General features: G+C 55.1%; 1 protein-coding gene across 6 annotated transcripts in view; it reads left to right on the top strand.

Annotated features, from left to right (window-relative positions):
* ICA1 (islet cell autoantigen 1) overlaps positions 1-21,622 on the top strand; it is a 41,471-nt gene that overhangs the window by 6,145 nt on the left and 13,704 nt on the right. For 4 of the 6 annotated variants that reach the window (XM_074268534.1, XM_074268532.1, XM_074268533.1 and 1 more), the window contains exons 2-6: positions 1,485-1,568; positions 2,864-3,032; positions 6,433-6,505; positions 8,800-8,923; positions 15,211-15,409. In XM_074268534.1, coding sequence (XP_074124635.1) covers positions 1,552-1,568; positions 2,864-3,032; positions 6,433-6,505; positions 8,800-8,923; positions 15,211-15,409 — 582 coding nt within the window. In that variant the 5' untranslated portion in view covers positions 1,485-1,551. Of the gene's footprint in view, positions 1-1,484; positions 1,569-2,750; positions 3,033-6,432; positions 6,506-8,799; positions 8,924-15,210; positions 15,410-21,622 lie in introns of those variants that run through there. The other 2 variants (XM_074268530.1, XM_074268529.1) reach the window with 1 other exon arrangement.

Raw genomic sequence — 21,622 nt, 5'->3', positions numbered from 1 at the left:
CCCCTACCTGGCAGCCACTGAGTTCTCAGGACTTTGTTCCTTATTTGGGGAATCTCTGCCGGCTGCTCCCCACACTGGTTCCGCTCCAGATTCTGTAGTTCAGCCAGAAACCCAATGGCAGGTAGGGACGGTGGGGAATGGCGCAGCTCAGGCTCTCTGAGTTCCCACTTTAGAGTCTGCCCTCTCCTAGTCTGGTTCCTAAGTGGGCTGGCTGCCCCCAAGCTGGGTGGTCCCCCCTCTAGAGGGCTCCCAAGCCATCCCACTCCCTTCTCTGGTCCCCACACCCCTGCAAACAGCTCTTCCTGTGGCCGGCTCTGGGGATTCTTTCTGAATTCAACCCCATTAGAACCTTCTTCCTCTTCTTCCTGGACTAATGTTGGGTCTGCCTTTTACCCCATGTCATACTGGACCCCGTGTGAGCTCCCCCTCCCATGGAGCCCCCTGAGGATGGCGGCTCCCTCCGGGAAGCTTCTCTACAGGCAGGGACTGGCTCCCCTTTGCAGCATCAGTATCCAAAACGGACTGGTAGAGGAAGCAAGGAAGGCCTCCAAGAGCGGACATCGCCACTTGTGTTTGGCTTAGTGGAAATGAAATTGGGGGGGGGTCGCTGGAGGACAGGGAAACAGTGTGGAGGCGCCAGGCTAAGAAGCTGGGGACTCCTGGTGGCCCACAGCCTTTCCATCTCCGGCTGGACATCCCTCATTCAGGCAGGAGAGGAGCCACCCCCTTCTTCTCTGTTAACCTGGGGAGAGGCTCTGAGGACCCCAGCCCCTTCTTGGGGGACAGTGATCCACCCCTACAGTGTGGGGCTGAAAGGGCTTGTTTGCAAGCCAAGTGAGAGACATGACCCCGTGAGCCTGTCCCACAGGCAGAGACTGACCGGGGGGGCTGGGGAGGAGCATGGAGCCCTGGGCATCCTGGCATGTCTACTGTTTGACCAGGGCTCCCAACTCAAGTCAGGCTGGGCCATGATCCTAGAGCACCAGGCAGCTAAAGGCTGGGGAGGAGCGTGGAGCCCTGGGCATCCTGGCATGTCTGGTGTTTGAGCAGGGCTCCCAACTCAAGTCAGGCTGAGCCGAGATCCTGGGCCACCAGGCAGGATGTCCTGGTTCGGCAGCATTATCATCCCGGTCCTCCCTTGGGTCCCACTAAGCCAGAGAAAACCCGCTCTCCAGCTCAGTCCCTCCCCAAATTATCCCTCCACCTCTGAACGCCCCCTCCCATGTCTGCCAAGCTGCTTCTCACCTTTCTCTCCATGCTGCAACAGGGCTGCTCTGGGGCATTCTTTGTCGCATCCACGTCTAGAAGCCTTGTAAAGCACCTACTGTGTGCCTGCAGCACCTGTTCTGGGGATCACCACGCATCTGCTCTCCAGACTCCATTGACTCCAGCATCCTTCAGTTAGAAGCGCTTTTGTTCAGGGTTTCACAGAAACATGAGTTAAGGGGGCCCACGGCTGCCTTCAAGGTCTTCCCTCTTTGCAGGTGGGTTCCAGCTGACGTCCTCCTGCCCCTATCCCTGAATCATCGGTGAGTGAAGGTGAAAGGCAACATGGAAGGACACAAATGGTGAGTGTCGTTCCTCCTTCTGCCCGGGCTGTGGGCAGGCAGCCTTTGTGACCAGCCCTGTGCAGTCAGACAAGCACCTACTGTGCGCCTGGCAAAGGGATGAGCCCTGGGACCCCAGAGAAAGGCCCAGGCCAGTCCTGCCCTTGGGCTGCAGTGCTCCTGGGAGGACTTGGGGTTCCCAGTATTCCTCTCTTCCACGGAAGTCCAGGCCAATGATGGCGTCAGTCACCAGTGATTCCGCCTCTGTAACAGTTGGTCCTTCGGCAACACTTCCCCCAGCTCAGGGGCCTGCAGTGAAGGAAGCGGGGATGACACGCGTGTCCCGGGAAGCCCTCAGCCTTTCCTCCATAGTGAGCAGCGAGCACAGTGAGGGCCCCCCAGGGCCCTGGCTGCCGAGACGTGGAATGGCCAAGGAGTTTTGTGGGCACTTCACGTGCCGAAGGGGAGTGGGGTCTCCCAGGGGTTTCCTGTTCCCCGTCTCCTTGCCTACCCAACACTCCCCAGTTGTTCCAGAATGCTTTCCTAAGCCAATGAGATCCCGGGCCCGGTAACCTAGACGGCCAGTACGTGGCTTGCCTGGAATCAGCCTCAGGAAGGTGGGGCTCACTAGTCCAGGGGACACAGGTGAGGCCCCCACAGCCTGTGGCAGCAAGGGGCCCCGAGCCCCGGCCAGAGCCAAGCCTCCAAGGAAAGGCGAGAGCAGGAAGGCGAGGGGACCCTGGCTGGAGGCGGCCCTTGGTCAGCCGGGACGGTCCGATCACAGAACTTCCTTTCCTATCTATTGACATAGTCTTGAAAGAATGCTTTTCAGGATGCTCCCCCTTAGGGGTGACATTTTGCCTGTTACTTTTTCTCTATTTAAAATATTACAGATTTGGTGATTAAAAAGTGATCTCCTTAAGCATCTTACCTCCCCACATATGAACCTTTTGGGGTACGGCCATTGTCCCTTGAGTGTCAGGGGCAACATGGCAGAAAGGAGAGAGCCCTGAGCTTGAGGCTCAGAAACCCGAGTTCTGATCCTGGCTCTGCCTGGAAGTGGTCAGCCTGGGAGGGGCCCCTCTCCCGAGGGTCTTAAGCTCGGCCCCTGAGGTCCCGGACAGCCCTCAAGCCGAGGTCTCATACGGAAATGTCACCTTTAAAAGATTTTGGCAGATATTGAAACATGTCCCTTCCTGTTAGTCACATGACCAGGCTGAGAGAGACCTTCCTGCCGGGCCCAGACCCTTGTGCCACGACCCAGAAGTCCCCTCGCGGCTTCCTCCCTCTTGTAATTGTTGGCCTGTCCTCGGCAGCTACTCCAGGGAGTTTTATGACCAATATGCCCAAAGTCAAGACAAGTCAGTTGTGAATAAGATGCAACAGAAATATTGGAAAACGAAGCAGGCCCTCATCAAGGCGACAGGCAAGAAGGAAGACGAGCATGTGGTCGCCTCCGACGCAGACCTGGACGCCAAGCTGGAGGTGGGTGAGCCCCTGCGGTAGCTCTGGCGGCTGCTGGGGGACTACAGTAACTCTGGTGGTTGTGGGGCAGGGGACTGCGGTAACTCGTGGTTGTGGGGCAGGGGACTACAGTAACTCTGGTGGTCAGGGGCAGAGGGACTACAGTAACTGGTGGTTGTAGGGCAGGGGACTACAGTAATTCTGATGGTCAAGGGGCAGGGAGACTACAGTAACTCTGGTGGTCATGGGGCAAGGGACTACAGTAACTCTGGTGGCTGTGGGGCAGGGGGACTACAATAACTCTGGCGGTCAGGGGCAGAGGGACTACAGTAACTCTGGTGGCTGTGGGACAAGGGACTGCAGTAACTCGTGGTTGTGGGGCAGGAGGACTATAGTAACTGGTGGTCATGGGGCAAGGGACTACAGTAACTGGTGGTTGTAGGGCAGGGGCCTACAGTAATTTTGATGGTCAAGGGGCAGGGGGACTACAGTAACTCTGGTGGCCATGGGGCAGTCACATCCCTGCAATAACTGGTGGTCATGAGGTGAGCACAACCTGGCAGTAACACTGGTGGTTGTGGGGCAGGGGGACTACAGTAACTCTGGTGGCCACGGGGCAGGCACATCCCTGCAATAACTGGTGGTCATGAGGTGAGCACAACCTGGCAGTAACGCTGGTGGTTGTGGGGCAGGGGGACTACAGTAACTCTGGTGGTCAGGGGCAGAGGGACTACAGTAACTGGTGGTTGTAGGGCAGGGGCCTACAGTAATTTTGATGGTCAAGGGGCAGGGGGACTACAGTAACTCTGGTGGCCACGGGGCAGTCACATCCCTGCAATAACTGGTGGTCATGAGGTGAGCACAACCTGGCAGTAACGCTGGTGGTTGTGGGGCAGGGGGACTACAGTAACTCTGGTGGTCAGGGGCAGAGGGACTACAGTAACTGGTGGTCATGGGGCAGGGGCCTACAGTAATTTTGATGGTCAAGGGGCAGGGGGACTACAGTAACTCTGGTGGCCACGGGGCAGTCACATCCCTGCAATAACTGGTGGTCATGAGGTGAGCACAACCTGGCAGTAACGCTGGTGGTTGTGGAGCAGGGGGCCCTAAAGTAATTCTGCTGGTGATGGGGTGGGCACAGCCCTGCAGTAACTCTGGTGAGCATGGGGGAAGGGGACTTTGATGGCCATGAGGTAGGTGAGATATACCCATTGACAGGATGGGGGTGGGCAAGAGGAAGAACTTACAAAAGGACACAGACCATTGGACAAGGAAAGATGGCATCATGGAGGGAGCAGATACCAAGTACTATTAAGTGCTGAAAACATGACAAAAAAGTTGGTCCCTGTCTCTAAGAGCCGACATTTTACTGGGAGCTGGACAGCGGGGCAGGGCTTGACCAGTCCTGGGGGGGCCAGTGTGGAGACGGAGCAGGCCCAGGGTGGTTTCTGATGCCGGGAAGGTTCCAGGCAGGGACTCACAAACCATGAAGCTGTCTTATGGTAGAGTCATCCCCTGGGGCCAAAGTGGATGTAGGGTGAGCCAGACCAGGAAAGTGTAATGGATTAGAGTTAGAACACAGAAAGTGGTAAACTGGGGAGAGCTGGGCCTGTCCCAGACCTGTGGCACTTATTCACGCCTTTCCTGACATCCCTGGGGCTGGGGGAAGAAAAACAGTGGTCAGGATGCTGTCTGGGCTGGGGAAATCCACAGGGAGCAGCCCTTGGAGCGGAAGAGCTCCCATGATGAGTAAGTGGGAACCCGCCTGGGAGAGGCGGCTGGGGCTCTGTCCTTGGTCCTGCCCCGGGAAACAGTTTTATCCATTCTTTGGGTAAAGGGGCTTCTAGGTTTGTGGCTGACACACGGGGGTGGCCAGTGACTTGGAGGACACAGTCAAGATGGATCCAGGGATGGTCTCCAATAGGGATGAGTGTAAAGTCTTCCCCTTGTGTCCAAAAATTCAGTTGTACCGGGTGAGGAGACAGAGGATGAAAAGACCTGAGCCTTCCAGGAGGCTACCTCCTTACCACAAGCCAAGGACAGGAGGTGGTGGCCAGGACACTGAATGGCTGGGGCCACATCTCGTGGCCGGCCGTGTCCAGAGAGCTGCAGGGGATGCTCTGGCTCTGCTGTTCAGACTACTTCTAGAGGGCAGAGCTAAATTTGGGGGACATATTGTGGGAGGAACACTGAAAATGCTGAAGTGCAGCAGAGAGTGGAGAGGAGACTGCAACTCGGGCCATCTGTGGGGGACAGTTAAGGGGTGTCTGCAGATAGTTGAGATGGGCACTGTGCCCTAGTGGTTAGAGACCTAGCCAGACTGGGATTCATGCCTCCGCTCTGTAGTCCCTGGCCTGGGAGTCCAGGCCAGTCACAAGCTCCCGGGTCAAACTCAAACACAAGGATCCCGGATGTAGAGATTATCTGCGTCCCACTGCATTTTATCTACTTCTTGACCATTCTCCCATTATACATCTGGAGGCAACTCCCAGGACCCCTTGGTTGAGAAAGGGCTTCCCTTCCCTCAGGGAGGGAGTCACTTAACCCCAATTGTCTCAACAACAAAAAGAAAGAAAGAAAGAAAGCAAAGGCCCACAGATCCTGGGGGAGTGAAATATCGTAGTCATTTGCCTTGTAATCATTTCTTAAAACCATCTTTTAAAAACATTTGCCCTCATATATTTATAATATTACCGACTGAGGAGAAGCTGTTGTCCAACTGCCCACAAGTGTTGGCTAAAAAGTCAGTGACTCTGTTGAGTTTCTTAAGGGGGTGAGGCCCGACCCCCACCCTTCAGGGTCTTCCCTCCTTGATTACTGGTGCATGAGGAGGAGGTAAAACTCAGGCTCTAATCAGCCATTTACACGTTAGAGGAATGGATTCGAGGATGTTATTGATAGGCAGAGAGTTCTGAGGGAGGGAAGAGGAATAATGGTGGGAGGAGGGGGGAGGACTAGGCTGAAGCCATCACCAGCGTCTCTGGGTTGACCCTGGCTATTGATTTGTTGAATTATTTCCATGGCGTCTACTCTTCACAGCCCCATCTGGGGTTTTCTTGGCAGACGTACTGGAGTGGTTTGCCGGGTCTTTCCCCAGCCCATTTCATAGATGGAGCTGAAGCAAACAAGGTGAAGTGTCTGCCCAGGGTCACCCAGCCAATACCTATGGATGCCCTTGCCAAAAACAGTCTCACAACTGCCTGCTGGGCGTGAGAACTTCTGTCAGAAATGCCCGTCCTCCAGGGGTCCGGAAAGAGGAGGGAGTGACCTGAAGGGCTGCCCGGAGAGCCCGGGTTAGCCACGGGAGAGTTGAAGGCCAGGGACCACAGGGCTGCCCGGAGAGCTCTGTGGGCTGTGGGTAGGGAGCCCCTCCTGGTGCCTGGGCCTGGCACGTGACCCCCTCTCCCTGTGTTTGCTCCAGCTGTTCCACTCCATCCAGAGGACGTGCATGGAGCTCCTCAAAGCCATAGAACTCTACCAGAAGAGGATTTGCTGTGAGTACGACCCTGGGCACCCACGGGAGACCCATCAGGGATGGAGACGCCCTCTGCCCTCTGAATTACAGGGGCTTCCTGGGAAGGGGGGGGGGGAATGGAGCCTCAGCCCTGGATCCAGGGGCCCTGAGGTCAAATTCAGCCCTTACTCTTGCAGGACCAAGCCTTAGCCCAACTGCCTCAGGGAAAATGAGAGAAGGGGCCCTCGGGAGATTCGCCCTTTAGTGGAGAACCAGGCCCCAAGCCCCTCTGTGCCATGCAGACTCTGGGACCCCGCTCCTCCCAGACTGGAAGTCCCGGCGGGCACATCCATTGGGATTACCGGGCATCGGGCTGCCCTAGGACTCTCTGAGTCCCCCAGGCTGAGAAACACAACTGACATCCAGAGAGATGCTCCCAGAGGGCCGAGGGGCTGCCCCCCACGGGTCCACCCCGCCCCGTCATGTTGCTCCCTCTGTGGCTCCCGCCCCTCCCTGTGGCCACTCGGTGGCGGGGAGCCTCGGGGAAGGGAGAGTCAGGGCCCGGCCGACAGGAAGGCGCTGTGGGGGCCAGGCAGTGGAGACCCCACGTGCACACGGTGCACACACACACATCCACCCCACACATGGCCACTGCACATGTGTCCGCACACACGGCTGGGCCACATGGTACACAGGAATGTCCACCGGACACGCGTGCACACACATGACCGTCCACCCTGTGCACACGTGTCCACGTGCATGTGCACACCTGTCCAGAAGTCTAGAACTTCGGTGTCCCTGAGCCACCTGCGGAAAAGACAACACTCTTGGAACAAAAATGCTCAGCATCGGTCATGTTACATATATGTGTGTGCATATAGATTCAATATGTGTGCACGTGGTTGTGTGTGTACAGATGCTTTGTGTATTTTGTGTTGTGTTTGCGTATATTTGTATATCCACGTCTTGTGTATGGCGTACGTGTCCACACGTGCAGTAGAGGTGCGTGGGTTGTTATGTGTGTAAAGGTGCGTTTATATGCATGTATAGGCAGGTATCTGTGTGTATACACAGACAGATATGTGAATGTGTGCGGATGACTATAAACATATAGAAATGTAGGTGTGTGTTCCTATATATAAGTATGTTTGTGTGTGTATATACGTGGCTTTGTACATACATAGAGATTCAGAAAGAGACAGCTCTGTATGTAGAGAGACAGACAGAGGGACAGAGACAGGCAGCCCCAGGGGCAGCCCCCGCACACGAGCCAGTTTTATTTCTCCAGCCCAGACTCAGCTCGGTCCCTCACACAAGGCCAGGCTCTCCCTGCGGCTGAGCCGTCTGTCCAAGGCCTCGGGGTGGGAGAGAGTTCGAGGAGACTTGCCCCCCATGGGGCGCTATCAGGACACCACAGAAAAGCTGACTGTCCGCTGGGGGCCAGACCAGGAGAGCAGTGCCCGGCGGGGAGGTCCCAGAACCCGGCGGGGAGGTCCCAGAGCCCGGCGGGGAGATCCCAGAGCCCGGCGGGGAGGCCCCAGAGCCCGGCGGGGAGGCCCCAGAGCCCGGCGGGGAGGCCCCAGAGCCCGGCGGGGAGGCCCCAGAGCCCGGCGGGGAGGTCCCAGAGCCCGGCGGGGAGGTCCCAGAGCCCGGCAGAGAGGCCCCAGAGCCCGGCAGGGAGGTCCCGGAGCCCGGCGGGGAGGTCCCAGAGCCCGGCGGGGAGGTCCCAGAGCCCGGCAGAGAGGCCCCAGAGCCCGGCAGGGAGGCCCCAGAGCCCGGCGGGGAGGCCCCAGAGCCCGGCGGGGAGGTCCCGGAGCCCGGCGGGGAGGTCCCGGAGCCCGGCGGGGAGGTCCCAGAGCCCGGCAGAGAGGCCCCAGAGCCCGGCAGGGAGGCCCCAGAGCCCGGCGGGGAGGCCCCAGAGCCCGGCGGGGAGGTCCCAGAGCCCGGCGGGGAGGTCCCAGAGCCCGGCGGGGAGGTCCCAGAGCCCAGCAGGGAGGTCCCAGAGCCCGGCGGGGAGGCCCCAGAGCCCAGCAGGGAGGTCCCAGAGCCCGGCGGGGAAGCCCCAGAGCCTGGCAGGGAGGCCCCGGAGTGTCTGGCTGGGCTCAGGAGTGTCCTGGCTGGGCCCGGGAGCAAGGCTGACCCAGGAAGGGCACCCATTTGAGGGAGCATCAATGGGCTCTCCAGCAGCAAATGGGCCGGGCTCCAGGGCTTGCTCTCCCTGATATGGGGCTCTCCTCTGAGAATTCTCAGGCTGGGGGGGCTGGGCCGGGCTCACTCTGGTCCTCGGCTCGCCCCCGCCCACTCCCCCTGCTCAGGCCTCTCTTTTCTCCCCAGTCCTGTCCCAAGAAGAAAGCGAGCTGGGGAGGTTTCTTCGCTCCCAGGGCTCCCAGGACAAAACCCGCGCCGGGAAGATGATGCAGGCCACGGGGAAGGCGCTGTGCTTTTCCTCCCAGCAGAGGTGGGTAGCCTTCCTTCGCCGCTCACTCTCTGGAGCGAGGTCCTGCGGCTCACCGCCTCAGATGCTCCAGGTTTCTGCCAGACAGGCCGCTCTGGGGAGGGGCCGCCATTACTCTGTCCCAAGGAGGGGCCGCCATCGTTCTGTCCCTCCCGAGAGTTTACTGTGGAAAACCTCCCAGCCCTGACCAGGTTCTCACCGGGGTGGGGTGGATGACCTTCTAGATGCTCCCGGGACCTTCAACCCTCAGAATTTTGGGGACTCGTGGGAGCTAATAACAATGCAGATCTTAAATCTTAAAGGATTCAGAAACCCGTTTCACGGCCACAAATAATTTTTCTCCTTTTCTTGTTTTACTAAGTTTTTCAGACACAAAGTCATCTCTTTCCCTCTAAGACCTTATTTCCCACCCACCCCCCCAAATGAGAAAGCCAGAAAACCAGAATCACCATTACAACCATGTCTTTGCAGGCACAGCAGATTCCCCCATTGGCCATGTCAAAACCCCTGCCTCCCCCTAGCCCCGAGAGTCCTCCCAGCTCTGTCAGAAGGTGGGAAGTCGTGAGAACTTTGGGATTTCAGTCTGTAATCAGTGGACGCCGTCGGCCCTCTCTCCTGGCCTCTGACTTTCTTCAGAGTCCTCGGTCCATCCGGGACTCCAGCTGGAAAGGAAGCCTAATGGAGGCTTCTAGATTAGACGCCATTCCCAAATTCGGCCCCATCTCGGCTCTGCAGTGTTCCTTCCCAAGATCCCCTTGGAGTAAGGAAAAAGTGGGCTGAGTTTTCCATGGGCTGGCACAAAGGATTCTTTCTCCCAGTAGGGCATCCTGCTACAGTGGGAGCCAAGCAGTTCATGGGGGAGGAAGCCCCACACTGGTGAGATCCGAGCCTCCAGATCCAAGGCCTCTCCCCGTAGAATCGGCCCCAACCTGAGACTTAGTATTGACGCGAGAATTCCCTTAATAAAAAGTTTTGTTAGGGAATCTCCCCTCTGGCCGTGTCCCTCGGACCTGCCCCACGCACTAGATTGCGCTTCCAGATTTCTGAGCAAAAGCTCCAGCTGATTTTTCTCGCTGTCTGAGCCTTCATTCCATGACCTCCACTGAACCAAAAGGGGATGGTGGGGACGGACCTTTTCTTAGCCGGAGCTGGCTCACATTTAGCCCATCAGTGCTACTAGTGGTCCGTCTCTGCCCATTAACTCAGCTGGTTGGATCAGGAGGCCAGCATCAGAGGTCAGTGGCCTGAACGTGAGCCACAGCATCCCAGACTCTGTCCCACGTCCTACAAGGGCTTTTCACTCTAAAAGTGAGTGAAGACTGTAACTCCGGTGCCAGGGGCCTGTGGTTGCTCCTAAAAAGATGACAATTGGAGCTCAAAAACCATCGAGGAACTTGCCCGGGAGCTGGCCCCGAGATTAATGTAGATCAGTGAAGACAGAGGCTGGCGCCAGCCTGCGCAGTAGACCCTCGATAGCCGTCCAAAGCTAAAACGCTAATTGGCCCCTGTCACATTGGGCCCCCTTCTCTAGGCTCCTGTGAGGGGCGATTCATTCATCTCAGGTCACGAGGAAGAGCTGAGGTCCACAGACCTTTTAATAAAGTGCCACTGGCCCGAGCTCTGCTCAGCCCCTTTTATTATAAGTTGGGAGCATTTAAATTCCCATACTTCCTTATAAAGCCCACTTCTCTCAACTTTCCCTTTTTAACAGGCTTAGAAAGTACCTGTTGGCAGCAAGGATCCAGGAATTCCCAAAGCATTCCCAGGTTTTTAGGTCACAGAGAAAGGGGACCCCTCAAAGGGTTACGTTTCCCGAGGGCCCAACCGCCCGGATTTTCAGAATCACGCTCTGCATCCTTCATGGCTTCAGGGTTCGGGCCATGCCCATTCTTCTAGAGGGGCCAGGCTAAGTGTCGGAGATAAAACAAGAGCCAAATAGAGCTCTTGCCCTTGAGTTTTTAGTTTGGAGGGGAGGAGAGAATAAGCAAGTGCAGCCTTTAGAATCTATGTGTGGGATAATAGAAAGGAAGGAAAAGGTGTGAAAAATAAGGTGGAAACCCTTAGAACCCAGGGGGAAAGGGGGCACTTGGCTGAAATGGTTCCTCAGCCGCCCAGCGCCCTCCGTGCCCCCCCCACAGAAGCCATGTCCTTCCCACCTTCAGCCAAGGATAGGCATTGGACTAGTGCCAAGGGCGGAGCCATCTGTGCCCGAATCCCCTGGCACCGTGGTCTTCCCTCCTAAAACTCTGTGAGGAAAGGCACAATCTCCATGTGCTCTCCACAAGTGTGTCTGTCTCTCCCTCCAAGGGTGATGTCCCTGGGGGAAAGCATCCTTTTGTCCTGCATCAATGCACAGCTTTTCCTGGAGAGAGACAGACAGACAGAGACAGACACAGAGACAGAGACAGAGACAGACACAGACACAGACACAGAGACAGAGAAAGAAAGAGATAAAGAGAAGTTAAGTGCTTAGGATATGATCTGGGAATAAAAACACTGCCCTGGGGGAGTTCACTGTCTGGTGGGGGACTAGAAGTGGGGGAGTGCACAGCAGCAGAAGTGAGGAGAATTGTCAACTGTGCTGCAACTAGCACATCCCTGGTCCTGGGCTCGTCTCCTTACCCCACACACACACACATTCACACGCACATACACACACACAATCATACACTTACACACACAATCACATACACACTCACATACACACACACTCACATACACACACACACTCACACGCACATACACACACACAATCATACACTTACACACACAATCACATACACACTCACATACACACACATACACACTCACACGCACATACACACACACTCACATACACACACATACACTCACACGCACATACACACACACAATCATACACTTACACACACACAATCACATACACACTCACATACACACACACACACTCACATGCACATACACACACACAATCATACACTTACACACACAATCACATACACACTCACATATGCACACACATACACACTCACACGCACATACACACACAATCACATACACATTCAGATACACACACTCACATGCACACACATACACACTCACACGCACATACACACACATACACACATACTCACACACACATACACACACTCACACTCACATACACACACACTCACATACACACACATGCACACACACTCACACGCACATACACACATACACACACTCACACACATTCACATACACACACTCACATACACACACAAAATCACACACACACAATCACATACACACTCACATACACTCACACACACACACTCACACGCATATACACACACACACATTCACATACACACACACTCACATACACACACACATCACATACACACTCACACACACACAAAATCATACACTCACAACACAATCACATACACACATACACACTCACATACACACACTCACACACACATACACACTAACATACACACACTCACACACATTCACATACACACACTCACACACACACACACAATCATACTCACACACACAATCACATACACACTCACATACACACTCACATACACACACTCACACACACATACACACTGACATACACACACTCACATACACACACACATTCACATACACACACACTCAAATACACACTCACATACACACACTCACACACACACTGACATACACTCACATTCACATACACACACATGCACACACTCACACACACACACACTCACATACACACACTCACACACATACACACACACTCACATACAGACACACATACACACACATACACACTCACATTCACACACACATGCACACACACTCATACACACACACTCATTCACATTCACACACTCACACTCACATACACACACTCACACTCACATACATACACATACAGAGACATACACACTCACATACACACACTCATTCACATACACACACTCACATTCACACACACACATACACTCACATACACACACACTCAAACTCACTCACACACACACACACATACACACTGACATACACACACTCACATACACACATTCACATACACACACACTCAAATACACACTCACATACACACACACTCACTCACACACACAAACACACACACATACACTCACACACATACATACACTCACATTCACACACACTCACACTCACACATACACACACTCACATTCACACACACATGCACACACACTCATACACACACACACTCATTCACATTCACCCACTCACACTCACATACACACACTCACACTCACATACATACACAGACATACACACTCACATACACACTCATTCACATACACACATTCACATTCACACACACACATACACTCACATACACACACATACACACACACTCACTCACACACACAAACACACACATACACACTGACATACACACACTCACATTCACACACACACACTGACATACACACACACTCACATACACACATACACACACTCACACACACTTCACACACTCACATACACACATACACACATACACACACTCACACTCACATACACACACATGCACACAAATACACACACTCACACTCGCACACATACACACACTCACACACATACACACACACTCACATACACACACTCACACACATACACACACTCACATACAGACACACATACACACTCACATTCACACACATGCACACACACTCATACACACACACACTCATTCACATTCACCCACTCACACTCACATACATACACAGACATACACACTCACATACACACTCATTCACATACACACATTCACACACACACATACACTCACATACACACACATACACACACACTCACACTCACACACACAAACACACACATACACACTGACATACACACACTCACATTCACACACTCACTCACACACACACACTGACATACACACACACTCACATACACACATACACACACTCACATTCACATACACACACATGCACACACATACACACACTCACACTCACATACACACACATGCACACAAATACACACACACTCACAATCACTCACACACACAAACACACACATACACACTGACATACACACACATACACACACACACATTCACATACACACACACTCACATACACAGACACACATACACACACATTCACACACACACATACACTCACATACACTCACACTCACTCACACACACAAACACACACACATACACACACATACACACTCACATACACACACACATTCACATACACACACACTCAAATACACACTCACATACACACATTCACATACACACACACTCAAATACACACTCACATACACACACACTCACACACACACACATACACACACATACACTCACTCACACACATACATACACTCACATTCACACACACTCACACTCACACATACACACACTCACATTCACACACACATGCACACACACTCATACACACACACACACACATTACACTCACACTCACACACACATACACTCACACTACACATACACACACATACACACTCATACACACACACTCACTCACACACACAAACACACACACACATACACTCACTCACACACATACATACACTCACATTCACACACACATCACACACACATCACACACACTCACTCACATACACACACTCACATTCACACACACATACACACACACTCACACATACACACACTTTGATCTTGCTTTTATCCCCTCCCCCGTCAATCACAGGAGCAGCAGATGAGTCCAAGGGGGCACGTGGTGTCTGGTGGGGGGATGGGTAGAAGCGGGGGCAAGACTGTCCGATGTTGCCGTGGAGAGAGCCCGAGTCCGGCGGAAGGCTCTGGGTGCGGATCTAGCCTGGGTCCCTCCGCTCGCTCTTGCTCTGAAGTGGGGTGGCCCTGTGGGAGCGAGGGCGGAGCGGGACGCCCGAGGACTGGGGGAGGGCGTGACCCCGGCGCCATTAGAGCAGGACATGGGCGAGGGCTGCGCCGCTGGGGGGAGGGGCACCTCTGGGGGAGCCGGGTGCACGGAAGGCCCTTGGGCCGTATCCTTATTTTAACCGGATCTGCCCCAGCTCTCCTCTGGGCCCTTTATTTTTCCGCTCCTCTCCTGTGAAATGGGTGTAACGAGCCACAGCGCCGTAAGTTATCTTCCCCTCCGTCCGTGGTGCTCGCGGCCCCCCCAGGTTCTGACAGGACCCGGCCCGTGCTCCGAGGCCGCTGGCGGGGGGTCGCAGCTCGGGGAGGCCCCATCCCGGCGCCCCTCAGTGTCCGCCTCCTCCCCCAGGCTGGCCCTGCGGAGCCCTCTGTGCCGCCTCTACCAGGAGGTGGAGACGTTTCGGTACCGGGCCATCTCGGACACGTGGCTGACGGTGAACCGCATGGAGCAGTACCGGACCGAGTACCGCGGCGCCTTGCTGTGGATGAAGGACGTGTCTCAGGAGCTGGACCCGGACCTTTTTAAGCAGATGGAGAAGTTTCGGAAGGTAGGAAGTCCCCGGGAAGGTGGGGGGGAGGGGCCAGCCGGACGCCCCGCCCCCAGGCTTGAGGGAGTTTAGATCGCGGGCCGCAGTGGCGCCCCCTGCTGGGGCCCGATGTCATTCTCCGGGAGAAGAGGCGGGCTGACTGCCCGGGGTTAGGAGCCCGTCAGGTGCGGGAAAAGCGCTTTCTGGGGCTGGGGCTTTTAAAGACCGCGTTAGTCGCAGTGGAGAAGAGCTGGCCTGGGGCTAAGTGGAATGTGGCCTTGGGGGGGCGCCAAGCTCCATCCCCCCCATTGCTGTGGGCTGTCACGGAGGAGCCCGAGCGGTGCCGGCCACGGCCTCCCCGCGGTTGGGGGGGGCGGAACCTGCGGGCTCAGCCCCTCGGCGTGTTGGGGAGTGGGCACGGAGGGCACGGAGGGCATGGAGGGGATTTGTTTTGCGATTTAAATGTATTAAGAACCTTCCGATTTTAATCCGTTTTGGGTTCAGGGAGACCAGCCCTGCGGTCACCAGTTTTGGGGCCGACTCGGGTTATTTTCTAAGTTTTTCGGCTTTTAGTCCCCAAACAGACGCCTCCCCCCCTCACGTAGGGAGCTCTTCCGTAAGGAAGGAAAAGGGCAGTCCGATGAATGACGCTGGGGGCGCCCTGCTCCCGGGGTCCGCCGCCTCCGCCGGTGGGGGGAGGGGAGAGGCTCGTGGCCAGCGCGTGGCCCTCTTCTTCCTCGGGGCTGGGCACGGGCTGGCCTCTTCTTCCTCGGGGCTGGGCACGGTCAGGCCTCTTCTTCCTCGGGGCTGGGCACGTGCGCTCTTAGCCCGCGCTTCCCAGAATGCAGAGCTGCAACAACGGATGGGCCCACCACAAGGGGGCAGCACTTCCTCCGCCCCAACGGCCAAAGGTGATGTCTTCGTCCTGGGATCTTGAGTAGGTGGCGCGGGATTGGCGGAGACCCGAGCACGTGACCAGCTTGTTGCTGAAAGACTTTTCTGGAGGGTTGTTCTTGGGCTCGCGGCCTCCGTGACCTCTCTGAGCATGCTCAGTTAGTGGTTTGGGGAGCGCGCGTTCAGGGGCGGGATCAGAGCCCCGAACCTCCAGGAAGCTAACGGTCCTGAGGACCGGCCCGGCTTCTCGTTCCTGGAGGAGGAGTCTAACGGACTCGGGGAGGAGCTTCATTCAGTCAAACCCTCCGGGGCCTCCCAAGGGGGAAGCCGAGGCACCGTGGCCGGGCCGCCGGGTCGGGAGGAGCGGGGGCGGCCGGAGCTGCTCGGATTCCTTCCTTCGCTTTTCTTTTCTGCCTTTCCGTTAACCTTGGCTCCGAGGACCGGTGGTCTGGAACTCAGGGGGGGGAGGGGGGCGGAGAGAGCTTGGGGACCGCCCCCCATCATCCAGGGGAGGCTCCCTGGGCGAGCCGGCCGGGCGGCCCCTCTCCGGGCCTTTCTCCTCCACTACGGACTGAAGAGGTCGGAAGCGCGGATCTTCTCCCACTTCTCGAACCCGGAGCCACAAGAAGCCCACCTCTCTGCTCAGACTTTGGGCAGGGGTCTCAGGGGGGAGGGGACGCCCCGTCTCCTGGGTCAGGAGTTTGCAGAACTAAATTCAACGAGCTGGAGGGAAAATAGAGCGCTTCCTGTGAAACCCAAGGGGCAGGAGGAGGGGGAGGAGGGCCCGCTGTCTGCAGGCGCAGACCGAGACTCGTTGGGGGAGGTCGGCCCTCCCGCTCAGCGCACTTCCGGCCGTTAGCCCTGGGGACCGTTGGGTGTAAATGTCATTCACGCGGTTTTACTCACAACCGGTGCATGTCCGACAGCCAAGATGTCTGAGCCGGCCAAAGGGAGCGGGAACGGTTAACTGAAGAAAGAAGTTCGGGCCACCCGCACGTGGCGGGCGCGGGGAGGGAGCCGCCGCAGGCACCCCGGCCAAGCCACTCGGCCCTCCGCCTCGGCTTCCTCATCTGTAAAATGAACTGGAGAAGAAAATGGTAAACGCCTTCAGTTTACCAAGAAAACCCCGAGTGGGGTCCCGAGGAGTTGGACACAACGGAACAACAAGAACACGCGGAAGGAGGATTAGGGTTTTCTTCTTGGTCTCAGAGGACAGAACCAGAAAAAGAGGAGATAAGTCTCAGAGAGGGAGAATTAACTCAGAGGTCAAGAGCATTGGACACCCAAGGGGGAATGAGCCTTCCGCATGGAGATCTCCACGTGGCAGCCGGACGACCCGCAGGGGCAGGTTGTGGCAGCCGGATGACCCCCACTGGGTTTGTTGTGGCAGCTGGATGGAGGACCCCTCAGTGGCTGCTGGAGGACCCCTCAATGGGGATGTTGTGGCAGCTGGATGGGTGACCCCTCAGTGGCAGCCGGATGACCCCTCAATGGGGATGTTGTGGCAGCTGGATGGAGGACCCCTCAGTGGCAGCTGGATGACCCCTCAATGGGGATGTTGTGGCAGCTGGATGGAGGACCCCTCAGTGGCAGCTGGATGACCCCTCAATGGGGATGTTGTGGCAGCTGGATGGAGGACCCCTCAGTGGCAGCTAGATGGAGGACCCCCTCCCTGTGGCATCCGGATGACCATCACTGAGCATGATGTGTCAGCTGGATGGATGACCCTCAGTGGCTGCTGGATGACCCCCATTGGGTTTGTTGTGGCAGCTGGATGGAGGACCCCCCCAGCTGCTGGATGACCCCCACTAGATGTGTTGTCGCAGCTAGATGGATGACCCCTCGGTGACTGCTGGATGACTCTCACTGGAGAGGTTGCGGCAGCTGGATGGATGACCCCTCAATAGCATCTGAATGACCCCTACTAGGTGTATTGTGGCAGCTGGATGGATGACCCCTCAATGGCTGCCAGATGACCCCCACCGGGGGTGTTGTGGCAGCTGGATGGATGATCCTTCAATGGCTGCTGGATGACCCGATGAGGGCATGTTGTGGCTGCTGGATGACCCTCACTGGAGGGGTTGTGGCAGCTGCACGACCCTGACTGGAGGTGCTGTTCAGGAGAACCTTGGGTCAGGTCAGAGGTGGGCAGGGATGGCCATGAAGGTTCCTTCCAACTCAGAGACTCGATGACTTAGGAAAGTTGGGTTGAGAGACACATGGCTCCAGAACTGCTTCCATCACATGAACACATTATGGCCACTTTCAGGACACAGCTTGCTGATTTGGGGGAGGGGGGAAGAGAGAAAATCCAAGTTGGTGGATGATTTATCCTTGGACCAGTTGTGGTTGTAATTACTTATTCCTTGAGGGCAGGGCTTGCTTCTGCCTCTTTTTTTATCTCCAGCACTTGCACAGTGCCTGGCACATAGTGGGCACTTAATAAATGTTGATTGATTGCTTTCCTAGGGAGTCCATTTGCCCCCTCCTCCTTGGATTAGCCCCCCCTCCCCAGCTTATTTCTAAGTCATCGTCCCTGGGGGAGCTTCAGTCATTGCTCCCTATCCTCCAGAACCCCACAGCTTTATCCCAGCAGAACCAGGGAGGGGGAGTTGAAGACCATTTTGAACTCAGTGTCAGGAAAATTTCTAAGAATGAAGCCTGTTCCATAGGGGGAGGGCTGGGGCCCCTCCTAGAACTTCTCCCAGCTAGAGGACCATCTGTGAGGCAGAATGAGGGGGCGGGGGAGGTCTCTTTGATGGCTTGAGCTGGATTCGAGCTCTCCAATCTCCCATTCTGTGGCTGGGCCTCCCCAACTCGCCCGGCTTCTGAGAGCCCCGAAATGGAGACGCCACCATACACGAGGCTCATTTCACTCTGTAGGGCTGCCTGTGGCCGAGCCCTCCTTCAGACAAGCTTCTTGACCGATCAGAAGGTGCTACTTTCGGCATCAGTGAGGGTCCGCTGTGTCCCTCCCATCGACATCATGCCTGTGTTTTTCCAAAACCCCCATCCAGAGTCCTGAGAAGAGGAAGCTGCCTAAAATGAGGGGAAACCTTCAACAGCAGGGATATCCTGGGGCTCCTGGGGCGGCTCCACACAGACATTAGGGAGTGACTAGAGAGAAAGGCCAGGACTGGTGCTGGGGCCACCAGCCTATGGTTACGGCCCTCAGCAGCAACCCAAAGTCTCAGGTGCCTGGGACAGGAGGAACTCCCCAAAGATCAAGTGAGCTCTGGAGTAGAAGAGTAAGCTCCAGAGCATGGCTTCTTCCCCCCCCCCAGGAAGCTCCCAGGGTCAGGCTGCCTCCAAGCCATGGGCAGGCACACTCACAGGACCAGCATGGGCAGTAGCAGTGGATGGCACTCTATCAACTGACTCTCAGAATCGCCCAATTACAAGTCAGAGGTAGAGCTTACTCAGGTCTCCCAAGACCCCAAGTCCAGCGCACTATCCACTGCATCAAATAGCTGCCTCCCTGCGGTATTTTTACTTCATATGTTTTCCAATTACATGTATTTGGAACGGAAAGATAGTTTTCTATGACAAATATGGAAATATGTTTAAAAGAATTGCACACTCACAATTGCACACTCACATACACACACACATACACACACACACTCACAGACACACAGACACACACACATACACAAGACTCACATCACACACTCACACAGACTAACACACACATACACACTCACACATACATACACACACACATCACACACTCAGACTAACACACACTCATACACACACACATACACAGACACACACACTGACTCACACACATCACACACTCACATACACACACACACTCACATACACACTCACATACACACACATTCACATACACACACATACACACTCACATACACACATACACACTCACATACACTCACACACACACACACACATCTTAGTTTCCAATTCTTAGCCATCACAAAAAGAGCTGCTATATTTATTGTGCACACAGGTCCTTTCTCCCCTTTTTGTGATCTCTTTCGGATACAGACCTATTGTCTTATTAGATCAAAGAGTGTGCACAGTTTGATTGTCCTTTGGGCATCTGGAGTATTAAGAAACATCTTTCTGTGACCCTTGGCAAGTCATTCAACATTTAAAAGGTCATTTGATTGTCCCTAGAAGGGATAGGTGAAGGATGGCTCTCAGAGGCTGTTAATATTTCACATTAGACATTATCTCCGGTGGAAGGTCACAGAGTTCTGAAGTTCTGTCCGATGTGACGGGAGCTGTTCAGGGATTCCCAAACATGAGAATTGGCCACCCCCCCCCCATAGCGAAGTGCTTCACCTGTGGATGGAGGGGTGTGACCATTCTCGACTGAATCCATGGCTGTTGGTTCAGTTCTGCCCTGTGAAGAGCCTGGATCCTGCTCCTGCTTCGAGAAGAGACAGTGCTCTGCTGACGGTGTTCATTTGTCCCAAATGGAAATTACAATATCAGTGGAAATGCCATGGGGGGCTCTGAACTCTCTAGGACCAGCCAGCCAGCCTGGGGTGCTTTGGCTGAGCATTTGCAAAAACAAAAAGGCTACTTACAAGGAAGACAAATGAGCAGGATCCTAGAGTTGGAAATGGAGGGAAATCAGATTATCTACCCCAGGTCCCCTAAAGTGAGGTGTTCCTAAAAGTGCAAACAAACAAACTAGAGCCAGCTCTTCTCTGTCAGAAAACACAAGCCCTGAGGAAAATTCAAAGAAAGCTGAGGTCTCGGACCATTGGGTCCTGAGTACTTTGAGCCTTCTGGAACACAGCTGAAAGGGCCTACTCTTGGCCCCTCACAGCCTGACCTTGTACAAAGAGGCAAATTCCTGACCATATCCTTTTTCCTCAAAATCCCTTAATCACTGTCTGCAGGGAAGTCAGGTCTTGTGCCCCCTTCCCTTCCAGATTCACTGAGGCAGCCCAGTATGGGGAAGCAGCATGGGCAGTGCAGGCGGAGGGTCCTGGCCAGCCCACTTAGCCAACAGTTTCCTTTATAAGAGGGGGCTGAACAGGGTGACTTCCAAGGCCCCTTCACACACAAGCTCTATGACCCATTCTGAAGTATGGAGCACTTACCTGAGGAGGGAAGAGCAGGACAACCAGGAGCAGCGGAAGGAAGCCAGTTTGGGCTGGAGGTCAAGAAGAGCTTCTGTCCAGAAGTGGACATCCACGTGGGCTGCCTCAGGAAGAGCGGGCATCCCCCTTGGAGGGCTCTGGGGAAGCTCCTCCTGGGGCATGCTAGAGGGCCGGGAAGAAGGAGGATTAGATGGTCTTCAAGGTCCTCAGCAGCTCACTCAAAGGAGCTTCCCATTCTTTCATTTCCTTGCTCCCT

Source organism: Sminthopsis crassicaudata, chromosome 5 (genome assembly GCF_048593235.1).
Source record: "Sminthopsis crassicaudata isolate SCR6 chromosome 5, ASM4859323v1, whole genome shotgun sequence".
In the NCBI taxonomy this organism is placed as follows: Eukaryota; Metazoa; Chordata; class Mammalia; order Dasyuromorphia; family Dasyuridae; genus Sminthopsis; species Sminthopsis crassicaudata.
The sequence above is the reverse complement of the archived record's forward strand: the minus strand, read 5'-3'. Positions and strand labels throughout refer to the sequence as shown.